General features: G+C 47.6%; 1 protein-coding gene across 1 annotated transcript in view; it reads left to right on the top strand.

The window, feature by feature from the left end:
- The first annotated feature begins 2,862 nt into the window (after positions 1–2,862).
- The window catches only part of SLC4A10 (solute carrier family 4 member 10), a 229,573-nt gene continuing 213,459 nt past the window's right edge, over positions 2,863–18,976 (top strand). The window contains exon 1 of the mRNA XM_077319908.1: positions 2,863–3,245. Within this exon, the coding sequence (XP_077176023.1) occupies positions 3,198–3,245 (48 nt within the window). The 5' untranslated portion in view covers positions 2,863–3,197. The remainder of the gene's footprint in view (positions 3,246–18,976) is intronic.

The raw sequence follows: 18,976 nt of genomic DNA, 5'->3' as shown, positions 1-18,976 counted from the left end.
TAGCCCGCTAATGTGTCAGAGATGTTTGTCTATGTCTATTTTTTTATTTCCTGCTAAACAAAGACTGCTTATTATTTTATTTGACTATTATGTGCCTCGAGTTCCTAAGGGGTCAGTCACCTCATAAAACATAGGCAATTCGATCCTACTCTAAGTTACCTGACCTCTTTCAAGCCATTCCCCGTTTACCACGTGTCTCTTGACATGCTTTTCAGGTAAGAGGCTGACTGGTCCAAGGTCACCCAGGGATGCTCCATGGCATGGGGGATGGGTGGGTGGCTTTGAACTGAGGTCTCCCTGATTGTGACTCAGCCTCTTAACCGCTGGACCACACTGGCTAGCGGTCATCACCATATCAAGTGGGAGTGAGTTCCATAAGTAGGTCAAGCACACAAACAAAGATGCCTTGTTAACCAGTGGCAGAGTCTGTTCTCTCTGAATATTCAAAGAGTACGTGGCTGCTTAAAGAATAAAATAGTTTTTATTAAGAAGAGAAGTGATGATGTATCAAAAGAGGAGATAAGAGACTTAATTGTTAGCTGTTGCCTGTAGTCATTCTTCTGTTATTCAGCTGTTCTGGAGGCAGACTGGCAGGAAGTGTGGTCAAGCAAACAGGAAGTCTCCTGTTGAGCCAAACAGGACACTAAAGGAAATAATTTGAAAATCATCAGGAAGTTTCTACCCTAAGTATGCTAAATGTCCATGTTCTCTAATGCCCCCTGCAGGGCACGCTTTATATTCTGCTCAGTCATGCACACTGCAGCTCTTGCATATTCCAACACTAACTTAGCCACACAGCGCACCTCCCAGGTCATTATGATTTTTGCAAACTGAGAATTGTTCCCTTCCCAACTAAAAGAGCCAGTTTGGTGTAGTGGTTAGGAGTGTGGACTTCTAATCTGGCATGCCGGGTTCGATTCTGCGCTCCCCCACATGCTGGGTGACCTTGGGCTCGCCACAGCACTGATAAAACTGTTCTGACCGGGCAGTGATATCAGGGCTCTCTCAGCCTCACCCACCTCACAGGGTGTCTGTTGTGGGGAGAGGAATGGGAAGGCGACTGTAAGCCGCTTTGAGCCTCCTTTGGGTAGGGAAAAGCGGCATATAAGAACCAACTCTTCTTCTTCTTCTTCTTCTAAAAGCAGATATCAGATTTGTCATTTCCCATTACCTCCTGAGTTGACATGTTTAGTGACCTTTTTGCCCAAATCTTGGGAAGTCACCTGGCACATTACCACTCAATCATTGTATTTTATTCCACTGTGTTTTATTCCACTGTGGTGAATGTGCAGCTCCTTGTGCTTAAGTGATATTGGATGGGTTTCGTTCTTGTTGCCCGTTCACCCATTGCGGAGTTTCAGAGCTCTTCATAGACTCCTTGGGATTCCGTGATCTTTTCATACCACGTCAATGTAGACTCACTTTGCCTGGCATAGTTCCTCCTGAGGCTTTCTCCCATAATCTGCACCCTTCCCTCAAAATGCCAAAGTGCCAGGTTGGAAGCAAGATAAGTGGTCATTTTGGTCCCCTGGAAACCAAAGCAAGGGAAGGAGAATCCAATTTTGCTCTGTGGGCAGCTGTCCCAAATAAGAGCATACATAATAACACAAAGTGCAGAAGAGTGTTCTGCCTTGTGGATTCCTTTAAGATAGCGATCCCCAACCTGTGGGCCGCGGACCACGTGTGGTCCTTCGACTAATTGGAGGTGAGCCCCGAAGGACGCCTTCTCCCCCCCCCCCCGGCCCTTTACAACACACTTCGGGTGTCATTGTCTCCCATCACTCCCAGATGGGACTATCTCGTTGCAGAGAAACAAGCTCAGGGTTCCCATTGATTTGTCATTGTCATGAGTTAAAATTTCCATGCAAATAAAATGTTCCTTATGTTCATTGTTGTGGCGTGTCTGTATCTTATTTTGAAGGGATGTTTAAACATTACCATAGCGATCAGAGAGCGCTAGGGCAGTGGTTGAGAGTAGAGGAGTAAACTACCCCCCCCCCACGGGCCTCAGTAAAAGGCATTGAGTGGTCCCCGGTGTTGAGTGGGCCCCGGTGATAAAAAGGTTGGGGACCACTGCTTTAAAAGATAGATAATGGATTCCGTAGAGCATGGCCACAGGGAACAACTGGAACTTCTTACTTCATAAACAGGAAAGAACTCTAAGCCAGGGAATCTGTTTTCAGATGCCCTATGAAACTCTGCTTTAGTGCGTAGCCTGGGTTTATGTTTTCAAAATAGAGAAGAGCTGGTTTTGTTATACCCCTCGAGCAGGGGTAGTCAACCTGTGGTCCTCCAGATGTTTATGGACTACAATTCCCATGAGCCCCTGCCAGCATTTGCTGGCAGGGGCTCATGGGAATTGTAGTCCATGAACATCTGGAGGACCACAGGTTGACCACCCCTGCCCTAGAGTACATGCACCTGAGTTCCAGCAGTGGACATTTAAGGAAATCATGCTCGGAATGGTTCCACAAGCTTTGCACTCCTACCTGGGAGTAGCCCCCCTGGCACACTATGGGTCTTGTTTATTTATTTATTTAGCACAGGGAGCTTCACCTTCCCTCCCAGGAGTGCAGGCTGGCCTGCCTCATTCTCCCCTCTGCAGGTTGCGCAGAGAGAAGAATCAGGACCGATCTGAGGGCGTCCACCAAGCTTCTCTCTCCGACTTTTGGGCAGCTCTGCCTAGGAGGGCCCCTCCAGCCCTCTGATGTCGACGGGATCCCACCGCTCGAGGTTCGCGAGGCCATCCAGTCGGATCCGTCCAGAGGCGTGGACAGCGGGGCGGACGGGGAAGCGGAGGGTGTGTGGCGCGGGGTCTGGCTCCTTCGGGACGCCAAGCTCGAAGCCCTGCGACAGCCCCTGGCCCGGCGCCGGGAGCGTGGCCGGCGGAGCTGGGCGGAGGCTCCTGTGGGCAGGTGGCTCGGCGCTATCCCTCCCTCCGCCCGCCCCCCGGCGCCGAGGCAGCGGCCTCTCCCGGGTGTCGGGGAAGCCATGTGACTTGCCGGTGAGTCGCGGCGTGCGGGTGGCTCCTGCTTCAGAGCTACCTGATCCGCATACTAAGCAGAGCGAGCGCCCGAGAGCCGCGCCGGCACCAGCAGCAGCAGCAGGAGGAGGAGGAAGAGCAGAAGCCGCCGCCGCCGCCACTGCGCCTTGCCGCCGCGCTCCGAGGGGCCCCGGGGCCAGAGGCGGCGCCGAAGATGGAGCTCAAGGAGCAAGGCGCGCAGATGGAGCCGCTGCTGCCCACAGTAAGGCGCTGCCCACCACGCGGCCCGGGGGGCGCCTCTGCCGCAAAGCCCGCCTCGGCGCCACGCAGGCCCGCCTGCCACGGACCCCCTCGGGCCAGCCGGGCGTCGGGGCTCTGCTGGGCGGGGGCTGGGCAGGGGCGCCCAGGGAGAGCGGGCTGTGCGTGTCTCTGTGTGTGTGTGTGTGGGGGGGGGGGGGAGGACGCCTTTCGGCCGGGAAGGGCCGCGGGGCCAAGAGGCGGGCGGGCGGCCCCCAGGGTGGGTGGGAGGGAGGGAGGCAGGCTGCGGCAGGAGCCCGCGTCGCCCGTGGCGCATGCGAGGTGGCCGCTTCCCGCTCACACGCGGCTGTCGGGGGAGAAATCTGCCGCACGGAGCCCGGGCGCCTGCTGGGAATTTCCCCCCTTCCTCAGCCGCAGGGCCGCAGGCTGCCTTGGAGGGGTCTGCCGGCCTTTCCCCTTCGCTCCCAGACGGTGCGCACCCTCCTGCCCGCTCCCACATGCGGGCGCGGTTGGGATGGCCTCCCTCGCAGAGGTTGGCTCGTGGGTGCTGCCCCTGCATGCGGTCACTTTGGCGCTCTCTCTCTCTCACACACACACGCAGACTGGCGCTCGCACACACACTAAATAAGGTGCTCTCAGTCCACTGTCAGTGCGCTTTGCAGGTAGGCTTTACAGTGTGAAATGGCAGAATCTAGTCACGAATGGCGCTGAAGCAGATCCAAACGGCATTATTTAGCATGTGCGGAAGTGCCCACAGTGTTGGGCTTTTTCTCCCCTGCATGCACAGGCACGTGCGTGTTGCTCTGTCACCTGTACTCATACACTCATGCTAGCTATGTGTTGAAGGGACTCACTTTTTTACCATTGCACACTTGGTATCTCTCTCCCGCCCATGTATTTGCCATGGGCCTCTGTCTTTCTTTCAGACACACTCCAATTTGAGGAGTATGTGTCTCTCTCCCCCCCAGTGTGCACGGGGGATCCTTCTGTTTTCCATGTATACTTTCAGGCCTGTTACCAGGAGGTGAGGATTTGGGTGGGCAGAAGGGGTTTCATCGATAAGACACCATAGATGGGAACTTTAATCCCCCCCTCCAATAAAATGCCTTTTAATGGAAAAAGTCCGCACATTCAGCTGGGAGCGCATTGAGTATATAGGAAGGGCTGAAACAGATGTGATGGTCAACCATGGGCAATGTGCTTGCTTGGTGTAGTGGTTAAGAGTTGGCGGCTTCTAATCTGGGGAGCTGGGTTTGATTCCCCCTTCCTCCACATGCAGCCAGCTGGGTGACCTTGGGCTTGTCACAGTTGTCCTAGAGCTGTTCTCACAGAGCACTCCTGTCAGAGCTCTCTCAGCCCCACCTACCTCACAGGGAGTCTGTTGTGGGGAGAGGAAGGGAAGGCAGCTGTGAGCCGTGTTGAGATTCCTTCAGACAGTGAAAAGCAGGGTATAAAAACCCACTGAGCTAATGTGAGTAGCCCATGTCATGTGGAAATGGACTTGCTCCTCAAATTGCCCTGCCTCTGTATGAAGTTATCGTGCCAGTGGTCAGGGGGTATCTTCAGCATGCTAATGTACAGCACACATGAGCCATGCTCCTTCAGTAAGTGTGTCCTTGATCCTTGTCCATGCTGGTTTGGGCAAATCAAATGGCGGAGTTCCCATCTCATAGCCTTACCCAAAAGTGCTGGTGGAGCCACTAAGAGCCTCTTCCTTTAAAGTCTGCCCCTTCTTTCAGAGCTTGAAAAAGCCATAGAATGTGTCCCTTCTTTAAAAAAAAAATCTGTGGTCTCTTAATGCACCCACAACATTAAGATGTTTTGTTTTGCTCCTTCGGGAGCCATTTGCTGTGCTGGCAGGTTTGTATACCGAGATGCCTATATTTGTGCATGCTTTTAGGGGTGGATAAATGAGGCTGGGATATGGGTCTTCCAGAGAAATTACTTGAATAGGAAGGGAACAGGTACATCTCAGGAAGAAAGGGTCTTCTGAGACTGAGATTTGTATTTGTTTTGGACTTTAGGGAATTTAAGGAGGGGTTTGTCCCTGGTATTCTGGGACTGGGTCTTCTGAAATTGCTTAATTTCCTTCATACCTCACCTTCCTTGCCAGTGGGAAGCCAGAGTGGCTGATATAGTTCTCTTCTCCTCCATTTCATCTTCACAACAACCTTGTAAGGCTGTTTAGGCAGAGAGGGTTTGATTGTTGCAATGGGTCACAGTTGTCTATGCAAACCTGCTGAGGACTGAGCTTGAGCCAGGACTGTCATTCAGAGCCACTGACTGGCTCACAGCTTGCTGGCTTCTCTGCAGGATTCTGTAGATTCATAACAGGTAGCTACACCCTGATTGGGCAGCTTGCGGCAGGATCCACTAGGAATCCAATCGATTCAAACCATCCTGTGTAACCCATCACCGCAATCGGAGGCAGTCCTGTTGCTTTGTATATGTATGGGGGGGGGTTGTTCAAGGATTTTTCAGTGCAGTCACAGTACTCATACGGTGAATTGTTCACCAATAAAGAGCTGAAATATTCCAGTGCTTCTGTGTTCCTTGGCCCACGGATATCTCACAGTCCCCCATCAAGCTTTCATGGCAGAGCGGGGATTTGAATCTGGGTCTCCCAGCCGTGGACTCGCACTTCTGATTCCGTGATCGGTGCTATTCTTGGAATGATATTTATAGGCTCAGCACCAGCAGCAGTAAGCCCAAAAGCTCCGGTTGGACTGAGAGGCTTTTTGTCTGTCTCAGAAGTCCATGATGAGTCTCCAGAGGGGACTGTTTAAGCTTGGAATGAGCAGCAAAAAGGAGAATCTGCCACATCTGCCTTCCAGGCAAAGAGGACTGAGAAGCTGGAATGCCCAAGAGAAGAAGTCATTGCCCCACAGAGCTTCTGCGGTTTGGTGCAGGGTGGAGGTGGCTCAGGGGGGTCTCCGTGAATAGTTGAGTTGCATAGTTAGGAGGAAGGCTCTTCCCAAGCTGCCTTTGTTGCTGTTCTCAGTGGTGAAGAAGAGGCTAAAAGTCCCGGGTGGGCAACGAAGTCAATACGGACTCCTGTAGCATTTATTCAGTTCAGTAGTAGTTGCCAGCTATAGACTAGATGCGCAAATCGAACTTTGCCGCTGAGTAACCCTAGAGGTAGCATGTGTTGTGCAGTATTCAGGCATGCTTCAGCATCCCCTGCATCACAAGCAGGGAACCAGTTGTTGTGTGAGGTGTTCATTTGCACAATTCATTTGCACAATTTCGGCTCTTTCTTGCTGCTGTCCTCACCCTCCACCCCTGCCACCTGTCCTTCACTGCTATGGCCTCCAGTTTCAAAAATAAGATAGTAAATTGGGGTGGGAAAATACTGTCAGGTTAAGATTTGGGTGTTGAGACTTACTATAAAGGTAAAGGTAAAGGTATCCCCTGTGCAAGCACCGAGTCATGTCTGACCCTTGGGGTGACGCCCTCTAGCGTTTTCATGGCAGACTCAATACGGGGTGGTTTGCCAGTGCCTTCCCCACTTACTTACTATACAGATTTATACTATACAGATTTATTTATTTGTATTTGTTTATTATTGGATTTGTAGCCCGCCCCTTTCGGACCCGCCATCTCGGGGTGGATTGCAACATTCAATAGTTATAGTACGATTTACTGCTTAGTGCCCCAGTGTTTGCTCATGAACCCAATTAGTCTTGCAAGTATTCTTGCAGTTGCTTCTCGAATGAGTGCAAGAAGCAGGCAATTCATCCTATGGATGCTGGTCTTTTAAAGCAGGGTTAGTCAACTTGTGGTCCTCCAGATGTCCATGGACTACAATTCCCATGAGCATTTGCTGGCAAGGGCTCATGGGAATTGTAGTCCATGAACATCTGGAGGACCACAGGTTGACTAACCCTGTTTTAAAGGATACAGTTTGACAGTACCATGTGTGGAAGTGTGGGGAGGGATTCTGTGCTTCATCCAAGTTGGTCAGTTGAATGACCTGAATCACCAGGACTGAGGGAGTGTGCTGCTTTTCCAATGAATGCGATGTTTTAGTTCTTGAATTGGGCAAATCCACAAGCCTCTGCGACCAAGTGGCTAAGGTCCAAGCGCAAAGCTGATCAGCACAGTCAGCTTTTCCAGGACCTGTGAGGCTAGCCGATTGGGAGCTCCCCTGTCATTCAGTCCAGAGAATCTGAACAAGGTATGCACCTGGAGAGCAAGTTCTAGTGATAATCTTGTACTTTAAGAACGTACTCCAAATGGCTTATGAGCATGTGTGGGTGAAAGTTCTGTGGATCACTCTTTTTTTGGGGGGAGGGAAGGGGATAATAATTCTTGCTCCATAGAGGAAAAAGCCTCCTATCCTTTTTGCTCCCTAACACTGATATTCAAAGTCTTAATAATGGTTGATGAGCACGGAGATCCCATTTAGTCAGCCTGACTCCTGAAGGAGCTGTCCACCATGAATATGTCTCATCTCTTTGAAAGTCAATGGTAAGAAAGTCAACAGCACTGACTCATGCTCTGTGGGCATTGCCATCAGATTCTACCTCCAGATGGGATGAAAATAGGGATGTCAGAGCAGATTGGGCTGATGGAAAGTTAATCCTGCTGTTTTATGCATTTGGGTTGGGGGAAATCATTGGTGCCCAGGAACCTCATATTTTCATTTTGTTCCCCTCTGTGGAAATACAGGGGATAGAAGGACCCATAATCTTGGATGGGAGGAGAAGTAGGTTTTTATATCTTGCTTTTCTCTACCTTGAGGGGTCTCAAAACAGTTTACAATCACATTCCCTTCCTGCCCTCACAGCTGAGGCTGAGAGAACTCAGAGAGCTGTGACTGGCTCAAGGTCAACCAGCTGGCTGCATGTGGAGGAGGAGTGGGGAATCAAACCCGGTTCTCCAGATCAGAGTCCACTGCTTTTAACCACTACTAGGGATGGGCACAAACTGAACTGAATTGAGAGGTTTGTTCACAAACGGAACTATTTTGTGGTTCATGGCCCCGCAAACCCTGTTGAAAGGGTTCACAGTCTCTTTAAACGGGATTTGCAGAAAGTGAGCAAAACAGCTGAACCTGCTGCTCAGCTGCTTTGGGCTTCCTTGAGCCAGTCCCTTTAAACTTTGAAGGGCCTACTCAAGAAAGCATGAAAAACAGCTGAGCTGTGGGGAACTGTAGCATTTTCTGGCAGGGGCTCATGGGAATTGTAGTCCATGGACATCTGAAGGTCCACAGGTTGAGTACCCCTGCTGTAAAGGACTGCACAAGAAAGCCCCAAAAGCACAGCTATTGCTGTGGCTTTGGTGAGGAACAGAAAAGAGGGGTTTAAAGGCACCTTGAGCTTCTTGTTCCATCCACAAACGGCCACTGACTGCTTTAAACATTCATGAAAGTTCATTACAGTTGACCCATCATGAACCTAGCTTCTTGAACCACGAGCAAGGCAAAATTCATGATAGATTTTACTTTGTGGTTTGGTTCGTGCCAGTCCCTAACTACACCACACTGGCAGGGGAGAGGGGCACAAAAATGGGAGAGGTAGAATAATCTAGACAAGCAGGAAGAAAAATGGTGGAACGTAACTAAACTTAAGAGATAAATTAGGGTGATCTCCTTCAGGAGTAATGTATCAAAGTGTAAAATGGACATCTGTTGGGACGCGGGGGGGGGGGGATAGCACTAATAAAAATGTGAACACAAAGCCTCGACACCAGTCGGTTTTGTGATTGTTTTGACCGGGATCTACCCCTCTAAATGCAGTGAATGTCATACTTGAATGTAGTTTCATTTTGTTTCCCCCTTTATTAGTTCTCCGCTGGATCTAGATCCAAATTACAGTTTCCTTTTTGCCCTACCCAGATTCCTGCTTCTTGTCTTCCTGCTTAATCTTCTTGAATACCCATTTTGACCATGGTAGGGGGGAAAATATATATATATATATATATATAGAAGTGGCAGGGAGGAAGAGATGGTGTAATTGAGGATGGGCTTCTTTTGTAATTGTGTTTTTGCCTCGTGGAAGAAACCTTTGGCAATTTATGCTCCATGGGATGTTTCGGTAATAGCATTTCTCTTAATAAAGCATCCTTTGTAATTACTTGTGAAATACTGCGTTTGGGGTGTATAATGGTACTATCGATTTTAAAATATAATCAGCTCCTGGCTCCAGGAATCTAGAATTGGATCATGGGGAGGGGGGGGGGTTACCATTCTCTGAGGAGTTGCTGGAATCTTGCATGATTGTACAGGGACAAGTGGGAAAGATTTATTTAAATTCTGTACCACCCCTCCACACAAGTGGGCTTGGGGGGTGGTTTACGGTAAAAACAAACGGAGTTAAAACCAGTTCCCCTGTCCCACCCTCTTAAATACCCTCCACTGAGTTAACTAAACTAGGATAGTCTAAAATGAGAAGGGGGAGTCAAGTTATGGGGTTTTATTGTATTATAATGTTTTTATTGCTGTGAACTGCTGCGAGACCATTGGAAGAGCAGCGATACACAGATAGGTAGATAAATATATAGGTAGGTAGGTAGGTAGGTGGGTGGATGGATGGATGGATGGATGGATGGATGGATGGATGGATGGATGGATGGATGGATGGATGGATGGATGGATGGATGGATGGATGGATGGATGGATGGATAGATAGATAGATAGATAGATAGATAGATAGATAGATAGATAGATAGATAGATAGATAGATAGATAGATAGATAGATAGATAGATAGATAGATAGATAGATAGATAGATAGATGAAAAGGAGGGAGGTCCATTTACTTTTCAGACAGTCTTGGCCTCACCCATAAGTCTGGTGGACAAGTTCCATTTTGCAGCCTCTGCAGAACTTTGACAGCTCTGTCAGGCCTCAGATGTCAACTGGCAATTCATTCCACCAGGTCAGGCCGAGGGACAAAAAGGCCCAAGCAGAATTACCTCCTTCCCAGCCTGCAGACTTCAGTGGACTCCACGGGGAATCGAAGCACAGATTGTGTACAAAGATTCATTGAAGACATGGAGACCCTGGCTGGCATACTTAGTTATGTTCTTATCAGGATTGATTCACATAAACCTTTTAAATCAAGGGTTACAGTCCCAAGGAGGTGTGATTGGCACTTTCTCTGTTCATTTGCACCCAGTCATGTGGGTGGTGCGTGACTCATCTAGGCAAAAAGAGAGAGAGTTACTGTCCCAATCAATTTTGTGGGCCAGCTTCCACAGCTGCCTCTAATCTGGAGAATCCTGTTTGATTCTCCACTCCTCCTCCGCATGGAGCCAGCTTGGTGACCATAGGCCATTCACAGTTCTCTCAGAGCTCTCTCAGCCTCACCTCACCTATCTCACAGGATGTCTGTTGTGGAGGGGGGAAAGATAGGCAATTGTAAGCCACTTGGAGTCTCCTTTGGTCAGCAGAAAGCAGGATACAAAACAGAAAGAGGTCTTCTTCTTTGCCTTCCTCCAGAAATGTTGCTTTGATAGAATCCTGTACAGTGATTGCCCTGGATGGAGCACCAGATCTTTTCGAAAAAGATCATCCAGTGACAATGTAGACAATGGCCTGGGATCTGGGGATCCTCTGGAATTACAGGTCATCTCCAGCCTGAAGAGATCAATTCCTCTGAAGGAAATTGCTGCTTTGGAGGGTAGACTTCAGAGCATTGTACTCCACTGAGTTCCCTCTTTACCCCAAATCCCAGCTACTCCTGACTCTGGGTATTTTCCTCCTGGCATCCCTCTTTGCTATTCGCTAATGCTCAGTCTATGAAAATAATATATGCTACTGGGACATGGACCCACTTGGAAGATTGAACTCAAAGCCCATCTCTCCTTCCATCCCAGATATGTACAAGATGGTGTCATTTCTGCCATGGTTGGGGGAGGAACGACCACTCAGCTGATGGTCAAAGGTATTAATTTATGTTAGGATGTTAGGCCTGGGTCAGGCCATCTCCTCTTGATCAGCATGCCAAGGTCATCTCAGTGTGAAAATCAGTTGTGGTTCCATTGTGTAACCACTGCATCAGAAATGACTGTGCAGTTTGGAGGTAAAAAGTGTTTGATACTAAAGTGTGGTGTATGAGCCGTTGTTGTGTAGCTGTTAAACAAAACGTGAGTCCGATGGCACAATGGTCCAATAAAACAAAGCTTTATTCTAGGTGTGAGCTCTCATGTGCATGCAACACTTCCCCAGACAATGAAATAGGAATCATCGCAGTGCAGATGTAAGAACAGTAAATTAGCAGGAAATTAGACTGTCCAACTAGGTGTAACCCTCCTGGGGATGGCTCTGTAAATGCTGTACTAAGAAAAAAGAAATTAGTGGTGGGGGTGAAATGGAGGAAGCATCCGCTAGTGAGTTCTGTACAGATGCTAATCATGAAGTGCCTCTTGTGGTTTTACAGAATAAAAACAAATCTTCATGGTGCAGTTCAGCCAATTATAAATAGGTTGCATTGCATATGCAGTAATAAAACAGTCTGCAAATCTTGAGGCCTTTAATCACCATGTCCTAGTTCACACTGTGCCTTTCGTATGGTGGAGGAAGCTATACAAAGATCTTTAGTGGGCAGGCGTTCATGGCGCTTTATTTTTATTTTGGGGGAATAGGATTGTTACATGTTAGGTTCTGACCTGAAATTTCAGTTTTCGCTTTGGGGGCAGGGAAGAATCAAGGGGCCAAGGGTGAACTGGCAAGAGCGTTATGTGAGAGGCAGGCAGAGCAAACCAGACAGAAAACTGGCCCAGGTGTACTATAGCAGTGGTCCCCAAACTTTTTCGGGCTGGGGACGGGGGGGGGAGAGGGAGGCGCGGGGGCCGGTGCCCACGCCTCCCCCCCCCCCCCGCTGTGGCCTGGTACCGAGGGATCTACGGCTCAGTGCCGGTCCGCAGCCCCGGGGTTGGGGAACACTAAGGGGATGTCCTTTCCTCTCAGATGCTAGCTCAATCTGAAGGGCAGGGAATGGGTTCGAAACAGCTCAGGCACAAGTAACCACCAGAAATGCCACTTTGACTGCAGGATCAATAGCTTTTGATGGACCAAGAGTAACTGATATAGAAGCAGTCTTTCTGGGCTCATGGGCATAAAAGACTTAAAGGTAAGGACAGCACAGTGAGCACACAATACTTTGATCTGAAGCAAGTGCCCTGGTTTCTGATACACTTTTTTCCATTGGACACGTTCTCATTAAAAACTCAACAATTTGATTTTCTACAAGGTGCTGTTTCCCAGGGCAGCCCCACCCACAACAGACAAAGGTAGTCTAGCCTACAGTATTTCAAAAGATACACCCTTTGGCAAAAAGAGAAGCTTGCAGTAGTTATATCAGAGCCAGAACAGCCTTACTCAAGGGAGTTCTGAGCTATGCTGGGCAGTACTGGACACAGGATCAGGATGTTAGAAATTCTTGTCATGAGCTTGGGTCCAGTAGGGGATTTCCATGAATGTAAAGAAGGGCCCATTTTTGCTGATTGTATCCTCCTCTTGCATGCCTCTTACTCTTTTTTATGTTCCTGGGACGGGCAGGTCCCCTGGGGGCATCATGGGGGATATTTTGGCTTGCGCGGGGTGGGGAGCTAAGGAACTTATGGTCAGTGGATGCAAGCCATAGAAAGGCAATGTCCTGTGCAGCTTTTATTTTTTATTATTTATTTTATGTTCCCAGCAAGCTGAGAAGAAAAATACAACAATATCCAATAAAATCATATCATCATCATCATATTAATAATCCCCTTAAAAACAATCCCCAGCATCATACAAAACGGCAGTATACAGTGTGACCTAAAAAGAAAAAATCTCCGGGAATCTCAGCAGATTCATACCTGCAGAGTGGAGTGCCCTGCGGGGGACATAAGGAAGTAGGCGGTCCCATAGGTAACTAGGGCCCAAGCCCTGTGATACGTAGGTTATCCATGATCAGGAAGGAAATGTAAATGAGCTGCTTCATTGCTTCCAGGGTTTTCTTTTACTTCTCATCAAAATAACGGCAAGGCACGAAGCATTGCTAAAGTGACTGTCATGGTAACTGAGATAATTCCTTTGGATGTACCCATCCCCCCCCCTCCGATAATTTCCAGAAGACTCGGGAAGACAGCTGTAGCCAGGCATGTGCTAATGTTACCTAATAAATAGGTGATACAGACTCCCAGAAAACTAAGTGGATGACTGGGGGAATATACCTTCTTAGCAAAAATCTCCACCCCCTTCACTGAATTGGAAAATCTGAGAAATTGAATTTTTGTAGCCGATATTACAAAGGGTGATGGTGGAATTGCTTGGTCTTTGATTCTCTTTACAGGAGATCAGCATGGTCACATCAAATACTATAAATCCTTTCAGGGGAAAGATGGGTGAAGCAGATAGTTGTGTGCAGCAGCAGGTAGATATTTGTGGGTTTCTGACCCAGGTTTGGAAATTCTTGGAGTGCACGGGGAGGGCGGAATTTGAGTAAGGAAGGGAGCCTATCAGGGATATGATGCCATCAATTATACCTTCCAGAGTTGCAATATTACTCCGAGGGAACACATTTCTGAAGTCTGAAGCTCAGTCATAATTCTGGGAAGATTCCAGACCCCACTGAGTGTGTGTTTTAAGGGCTGTTTCTTTAGTTTGAGCATTCTGCACATGTTGGATATTGTACTTTCAAAGTGTTTTTGCAGCAGGATTTTCTTGTGCAGAACAGCAAAATCTACTTCTAAAGTACATTGAAAGTGCTTTATCCAATGTGCGTGGAATGAAGAAGAGGAAGAAGAGTTGGTTCTTATATGCCGCTTTTCTCTACCCGAAGGAGTCTCAAAGCGGCTTACAGTCGCCTTCCCTTTCCGATCCCCACAACAGACACCCTGTGAGGTGGGTGAGGCTGAGAGAGCCCTGATATAACTGCTCGGTCAGAACAGCTTTATCAGTGCTGTGGCAAGCCCAAGGTCACCCAGCTGGCTGCATGTGGGGGAGCAGGGAATCAAACCTGGCTTGTCAGATTAGAACTCCATGCTCCTAACCACTATACTAAGCTGGGTCCCTGGACTAAGATTCCACAGAACCACTCTAATGCTGAGATAAGGCTTGGATTACCTAGAACAAGGGGAGAGCAGTATGCTTTTCATGGTTCAGTCTGGGGATGGGCTGGTATTAGTGGTATTTGCAAAAATCTGTGGTGGTGTGTCTCATCAGACGAAAGATCATGCCAAACAGGGAAATGTTAACTGTTCAGTATCTCACTAGTAGGCTGAACATTTTTTTAAAAAAAAAATCATTTCCTTTTAAAGTTCAATTGCTCACAGATATTTTGCTTCTCCAGGAGCAGAATCGTGCTGGGAAATATAGATCACCACCCGCACATTATATTCATTTTGTTGTCATTAATCAACCAACTCCTTAGCATCTGTTTACTTGAAATCATTATCGCAAGACTGACGACTGAGACAAATTGCATTGCCAGTTTGGAGGGGGGGGGGAGTATCTCAAAGCAACTATTGGCCTGATTTTTAGCCAACCTGGCATGCATAACTCAGATACAATTTAAGAAGTGTAAAAGACCACGTACAAGATTAAATGCATCTTCCATGCATTATTGGGTAAAGAAGGGCTGATTTATTCTTTGCCAGTGCTAGCCCATAAACAAGGCCTGTGAACCCCAATGTTGTACTTTTAAGTACTATGGCACCTGTGGGTGTGTTTTCTGGTGCCCACTCCCTTCTTCTCCAGAGCCGGTTCCGGCTTTCCTCCACTTCCCTGAAGCCGAAATTGCTTCTGAGGAGTCCAGTAGGTAACACCTACATGCAGAGTTTATCAGCTGCCTTCATCTTTGGGGGAATGCCCTTGAGCTGCTGTGTTGTGATTGGTGCAGCCCCAATAGAGATTTTGTTACGGCATCATCGACTTCCTTTTCTCAAAGTTTCAAACATTCCTATGGGATCAGCACACTAGGGAAGGCCTACACAGCCAAGTATGCTGTGTGCTGGGAGTGTGAATGCCAATAGAACAGAGTTTAGTGCTGGGAATGCTAGGATGAATTCAGAGATGGGAAACAGCAACATGTAGTTCTGAGGCAGAGAATCGTTGGCTAGACTCCAAGCCGATGAATCACTTTCTGTTCTTGATGCTGAGAAGATACCGGTTGTGTACATTTGCCTCTGACCTTGGCCACGATAAAAGCTGGTGGGGATAAGTAGGTACATTGGCAGAAAAGAAGGTATTGTGCTTTTGGTTAACTGATGGGGTCCGGTCTCACTGAAGGTAGTGGTTATCCAGCCACTCTTGGTACATCATAGGTGTTGGTCTGAAGCAGCAGAAGGAAGTCTGAGTCCAGTGGTGCCTTTGAAACCAACAAAGTTTTATTCAAGACATAAGCTTTTATGTGCAAACACACGTCTTCAGATAGATATATCTGTCTATGTATCTATGATGATCTGTAGATTATAGTTAACGAGTCTGCCAAAAGACAGAAGAATTGTATTAAGTCTGCATTTAAGTTTTATTAAGTTTTATTCTAGGTCAGCCTTTTGATTGCCGAGGAGACCCTGAAATATTTTTTCAGGTTTGGAGAAGCCCTGGAAGTGATGTCAGCTGGCCATGCCACCTGCCACACCCCCAGAAGTGACATCACTACCCTCAACCTTAACCTTCCTTTTGCACCCTCCCCCTGCCTTTACTACTACTACAGCAGATCTGCCTCATGTAGGCCGGGAAAAAGAGTAGGAGCTGAGAAGACAGCCTGGTCACCCCCCTCCCCAATGCCACACCATTTCAGAGCTTCCAAAGACCCCCTTTGGAAATCCTACGGATCTCCAGGGGTCCCCTCAGAGATGTAGAGTAGTCCAGGTCAGTACTAACTTTTGAGGCCCTAGCCACAGTAAAAAAATGTAACTACTACATTAAGCCAGCTTGGTGTACTGGTTAAGAGTGGTGGGCTCTAATCTGGAGAGCCGGGTTTGAGTCCCAACTCCTCCTCAAGCAGCCAGCTGGGGGACCTTTGGCTAGTCACAGTCCTGATAGGGCTGTTCTCACTGAGCAGTTCAGTGATAGCTCTCTCAGCTCCACCTACCTCACAGGGTGGCTGATGTGGGGAGAGGAAGGGAAAGCACTTTGAGACTCCTTTGGATAGTGAAAAGCGGGGTTTGAGTCCTCCTCAAGCAGCCAGCTGGGGGACCTTCGGCTAGTCACAGTCCTGAAAGGGCTGTTCTCACTGAGCAGTTCAGTCAGAGCTCTCTCGTCTCACAGGGTGGCTGTTGTGGGGAGAGGAAGCACTTTGAGACTCCTTTGGATAGTGAAATGTGGGGTGTAAAAAACAACTCCTTCTTCTAAAATGACACATAAAGGCAAATTAAGATTCAACCAAACGATACTCCTTACGATGCCCATCCCCAATCCCATGATAGAAAAAGTAATGGATGAAATTGGAGCATAATTTTATGTTGGAGATTTTAATCTGAGACTTTATTTTTGTATTTAAGAATCTTATTGGTGTGATTTTAACTACGTTGTGGTCCACCCGGAGTCTGCTGAAGTAGGGTGGTTTAAAAGTTTAAATAATATAATACATGTATAAAAATAAAGAATAAAAAGAGTGAGACATAATTTTGAGCACTTTTGAATTTCCTTTGTATTTAAGGCTGTCTGTGCGGCCTAGGCCAAAGGGCCTTTGAGGTTTTTGCTCTGATTGGCTCTGTATAAGAGGCCCCTGTGGATGGACTCTCCTCTACTAACTGAGATGTCTTTTCCTCTGGAGCGAGGAGATTTTGCCCTTCTTCACAGTAGAAAGGACTTGTACAATCCATCCCAAGGCCTTTATTCTACTTGAGAGCCAGTTTGGTGTAGTGTTTAGGAGTGCGGACTTCTAATATGGCGAGCTGGGTTTGATTCCCCGCTCCTCCCTCACATGCAGCTGGGTGACCTTGGGCTCGCCACAGCACTGATAAAACTGTTCTGACTGGGCAGTAATCTCAGGGCTCTCTCAGCCTCACAGGGTGTCTGTTGTGGGGAGAGGAATGGGAAGGCGACTGTAAGCCGCTTTGAGACTCCTTCGGGTAGGGAAAAGCGGCATATAAGAACCAACTCTTCTTCTTCTTCTTCTTCTTCTTCTTCTTCTTCTTCTTCTTCTTCTTCTTCTTCTTCTTCTTCTTCTTCTTCTTCTTCTTCTTCTACTGGAGTATAATCCCATCGACCAGATTGGCCTTTGTGGACCTGAAGTCCACATAGCTGCCTCTGTACTCAGCTTTCTCCTGGCAAACAGACACTTTGAATGATCCTCTGAGGCAGTGCTGCTCATCTGATGGAGGAAACAGCAAGCGGGAAAAGATGCTTGGATTGCAGGCCTTCAAAAACTGTAGACTTCTGTTGGGCCTGATGGCACCGACCATCTGTTTGGCAGTGGGCAAACTGTACAGAGCAGCTCTCTGCATGCTGATCCCTACCACCTTTGGCACAACGGAATGGCAATGATGATTTCTCATCAACATGCTTTTATGCGATGGCGATCTTTCAGCAAATGGGAGAACATCCTTATACATACCAATAAGATCTGTGAGTGGTTCCATGACTTGAAAACACGTCAAATGTATGTAGCCAAATTGCTGATGTGCTACATCTGCTTTCAAAACAGCTATTTGATTTAACGTGGGAATCTCAAATAGATGAATTTGAAGGCAGCCAGCCAGCCAGCCATTGTTCCGGTAGCTCAGGGTATAAAACTTTAAGAGGATTGTTTGGCATTTGGGTTCAAATGTGGCCTGTGTAAGAGAGATTAGATCTTCATGGGATTGATTTCAAGTTAATGGCTTCTGATCCTGAGCTCCATGTGCTTTCCCTAAACACATATAGAGCTCCAGACTTAGTGCTTCTTCCACTAGCTGAAGGGGAAGGAAGAACTCCACCCATGCCTTTCTTGGCTGTGAAGCGCTTTTGTTCTGTGCCAACAGGAAATTGTTGGATTAAAGTGTATGTCATTGTTCATGCCAAGTTTCATGGGATTATAGGATGAGGACTGTTAAGTATGGGCTGGACAACTGTAATAATTGCATTTACTGCTTCTTTGTTAATTAATACCTCCTTGTTAAGAGCCTCTTGTGGTGCAGAGCGGTAAGGCAGCAGACATGCAGCCTGAAGCTCTGCCCATGAGGCTGGGAGTTCAACCCCAGCAGCCGGCTCAAGGTTGACTCAGCCTTCCATCCTTCCGAGGTCGGTAAAATGAGTACCCAGCTTGCTTGCTGGGGGGTAAAATGGTAATGACTGGGGAAGGCACTGGCAAACCACCCTGTATTGAGTCTGCCATGAAAACGCTAGAGGGCGTCACCCCAAGGGTCAGACATGACCCGGTTCTTGCACAGGGGATACCTTTACCTTTACCTCCTTGTTTCCTGCAAAATAGGACATTGTGGAAGATATCTGAGATTTTTGAAAGCTGGTTTATTTTTGTCTGTTTTGGGTATGACCTGATTGAATGGATATCCCTCAGTGTGCCTTGAATGCAAAAGCTGAATTGATAGTTCTGTTTGGATCCAAATGTTTTCCATCCGGAATTTAATTTGAGCTACAAGCTTTCAGAAATGCTCCTCTGGCAAATAGGTTGTGGTGTAGAATTTGTGTGTGTATAATTAGCTAAGTTCATAAATGCTAATTGACAGATTATGCCTATACTCAAGAGCACATTGTTGATCAGTACTTTAAAGAAAGTTCTCAGTGTGAACATTTATGCTGTTTGGGGAGAATCTGATTTCTTAGAATGTTCACGTCTTGTGTGAGTTCAGTTCTGCTGCTTTT

The sequence above is a fragment of the Paroedura picta genome, chromosome 2, assembly GCF_049243985.1.
Source record: "Paroedura picta isolate Pp20150507F chromosome 2, Ppicta_v3.0, whole genome shotgun sequence".
Classification (NCBI taxonomy): domain Eukaryota; kingdom Metazoa; phylum Chordata; class Lepidosauria; order Squamata; family Gekkonidae; genus Paroedura; species Paroedura picta.
This window is presented reverse-complemented; position numbering and strand designations above follow the sequence as displayed.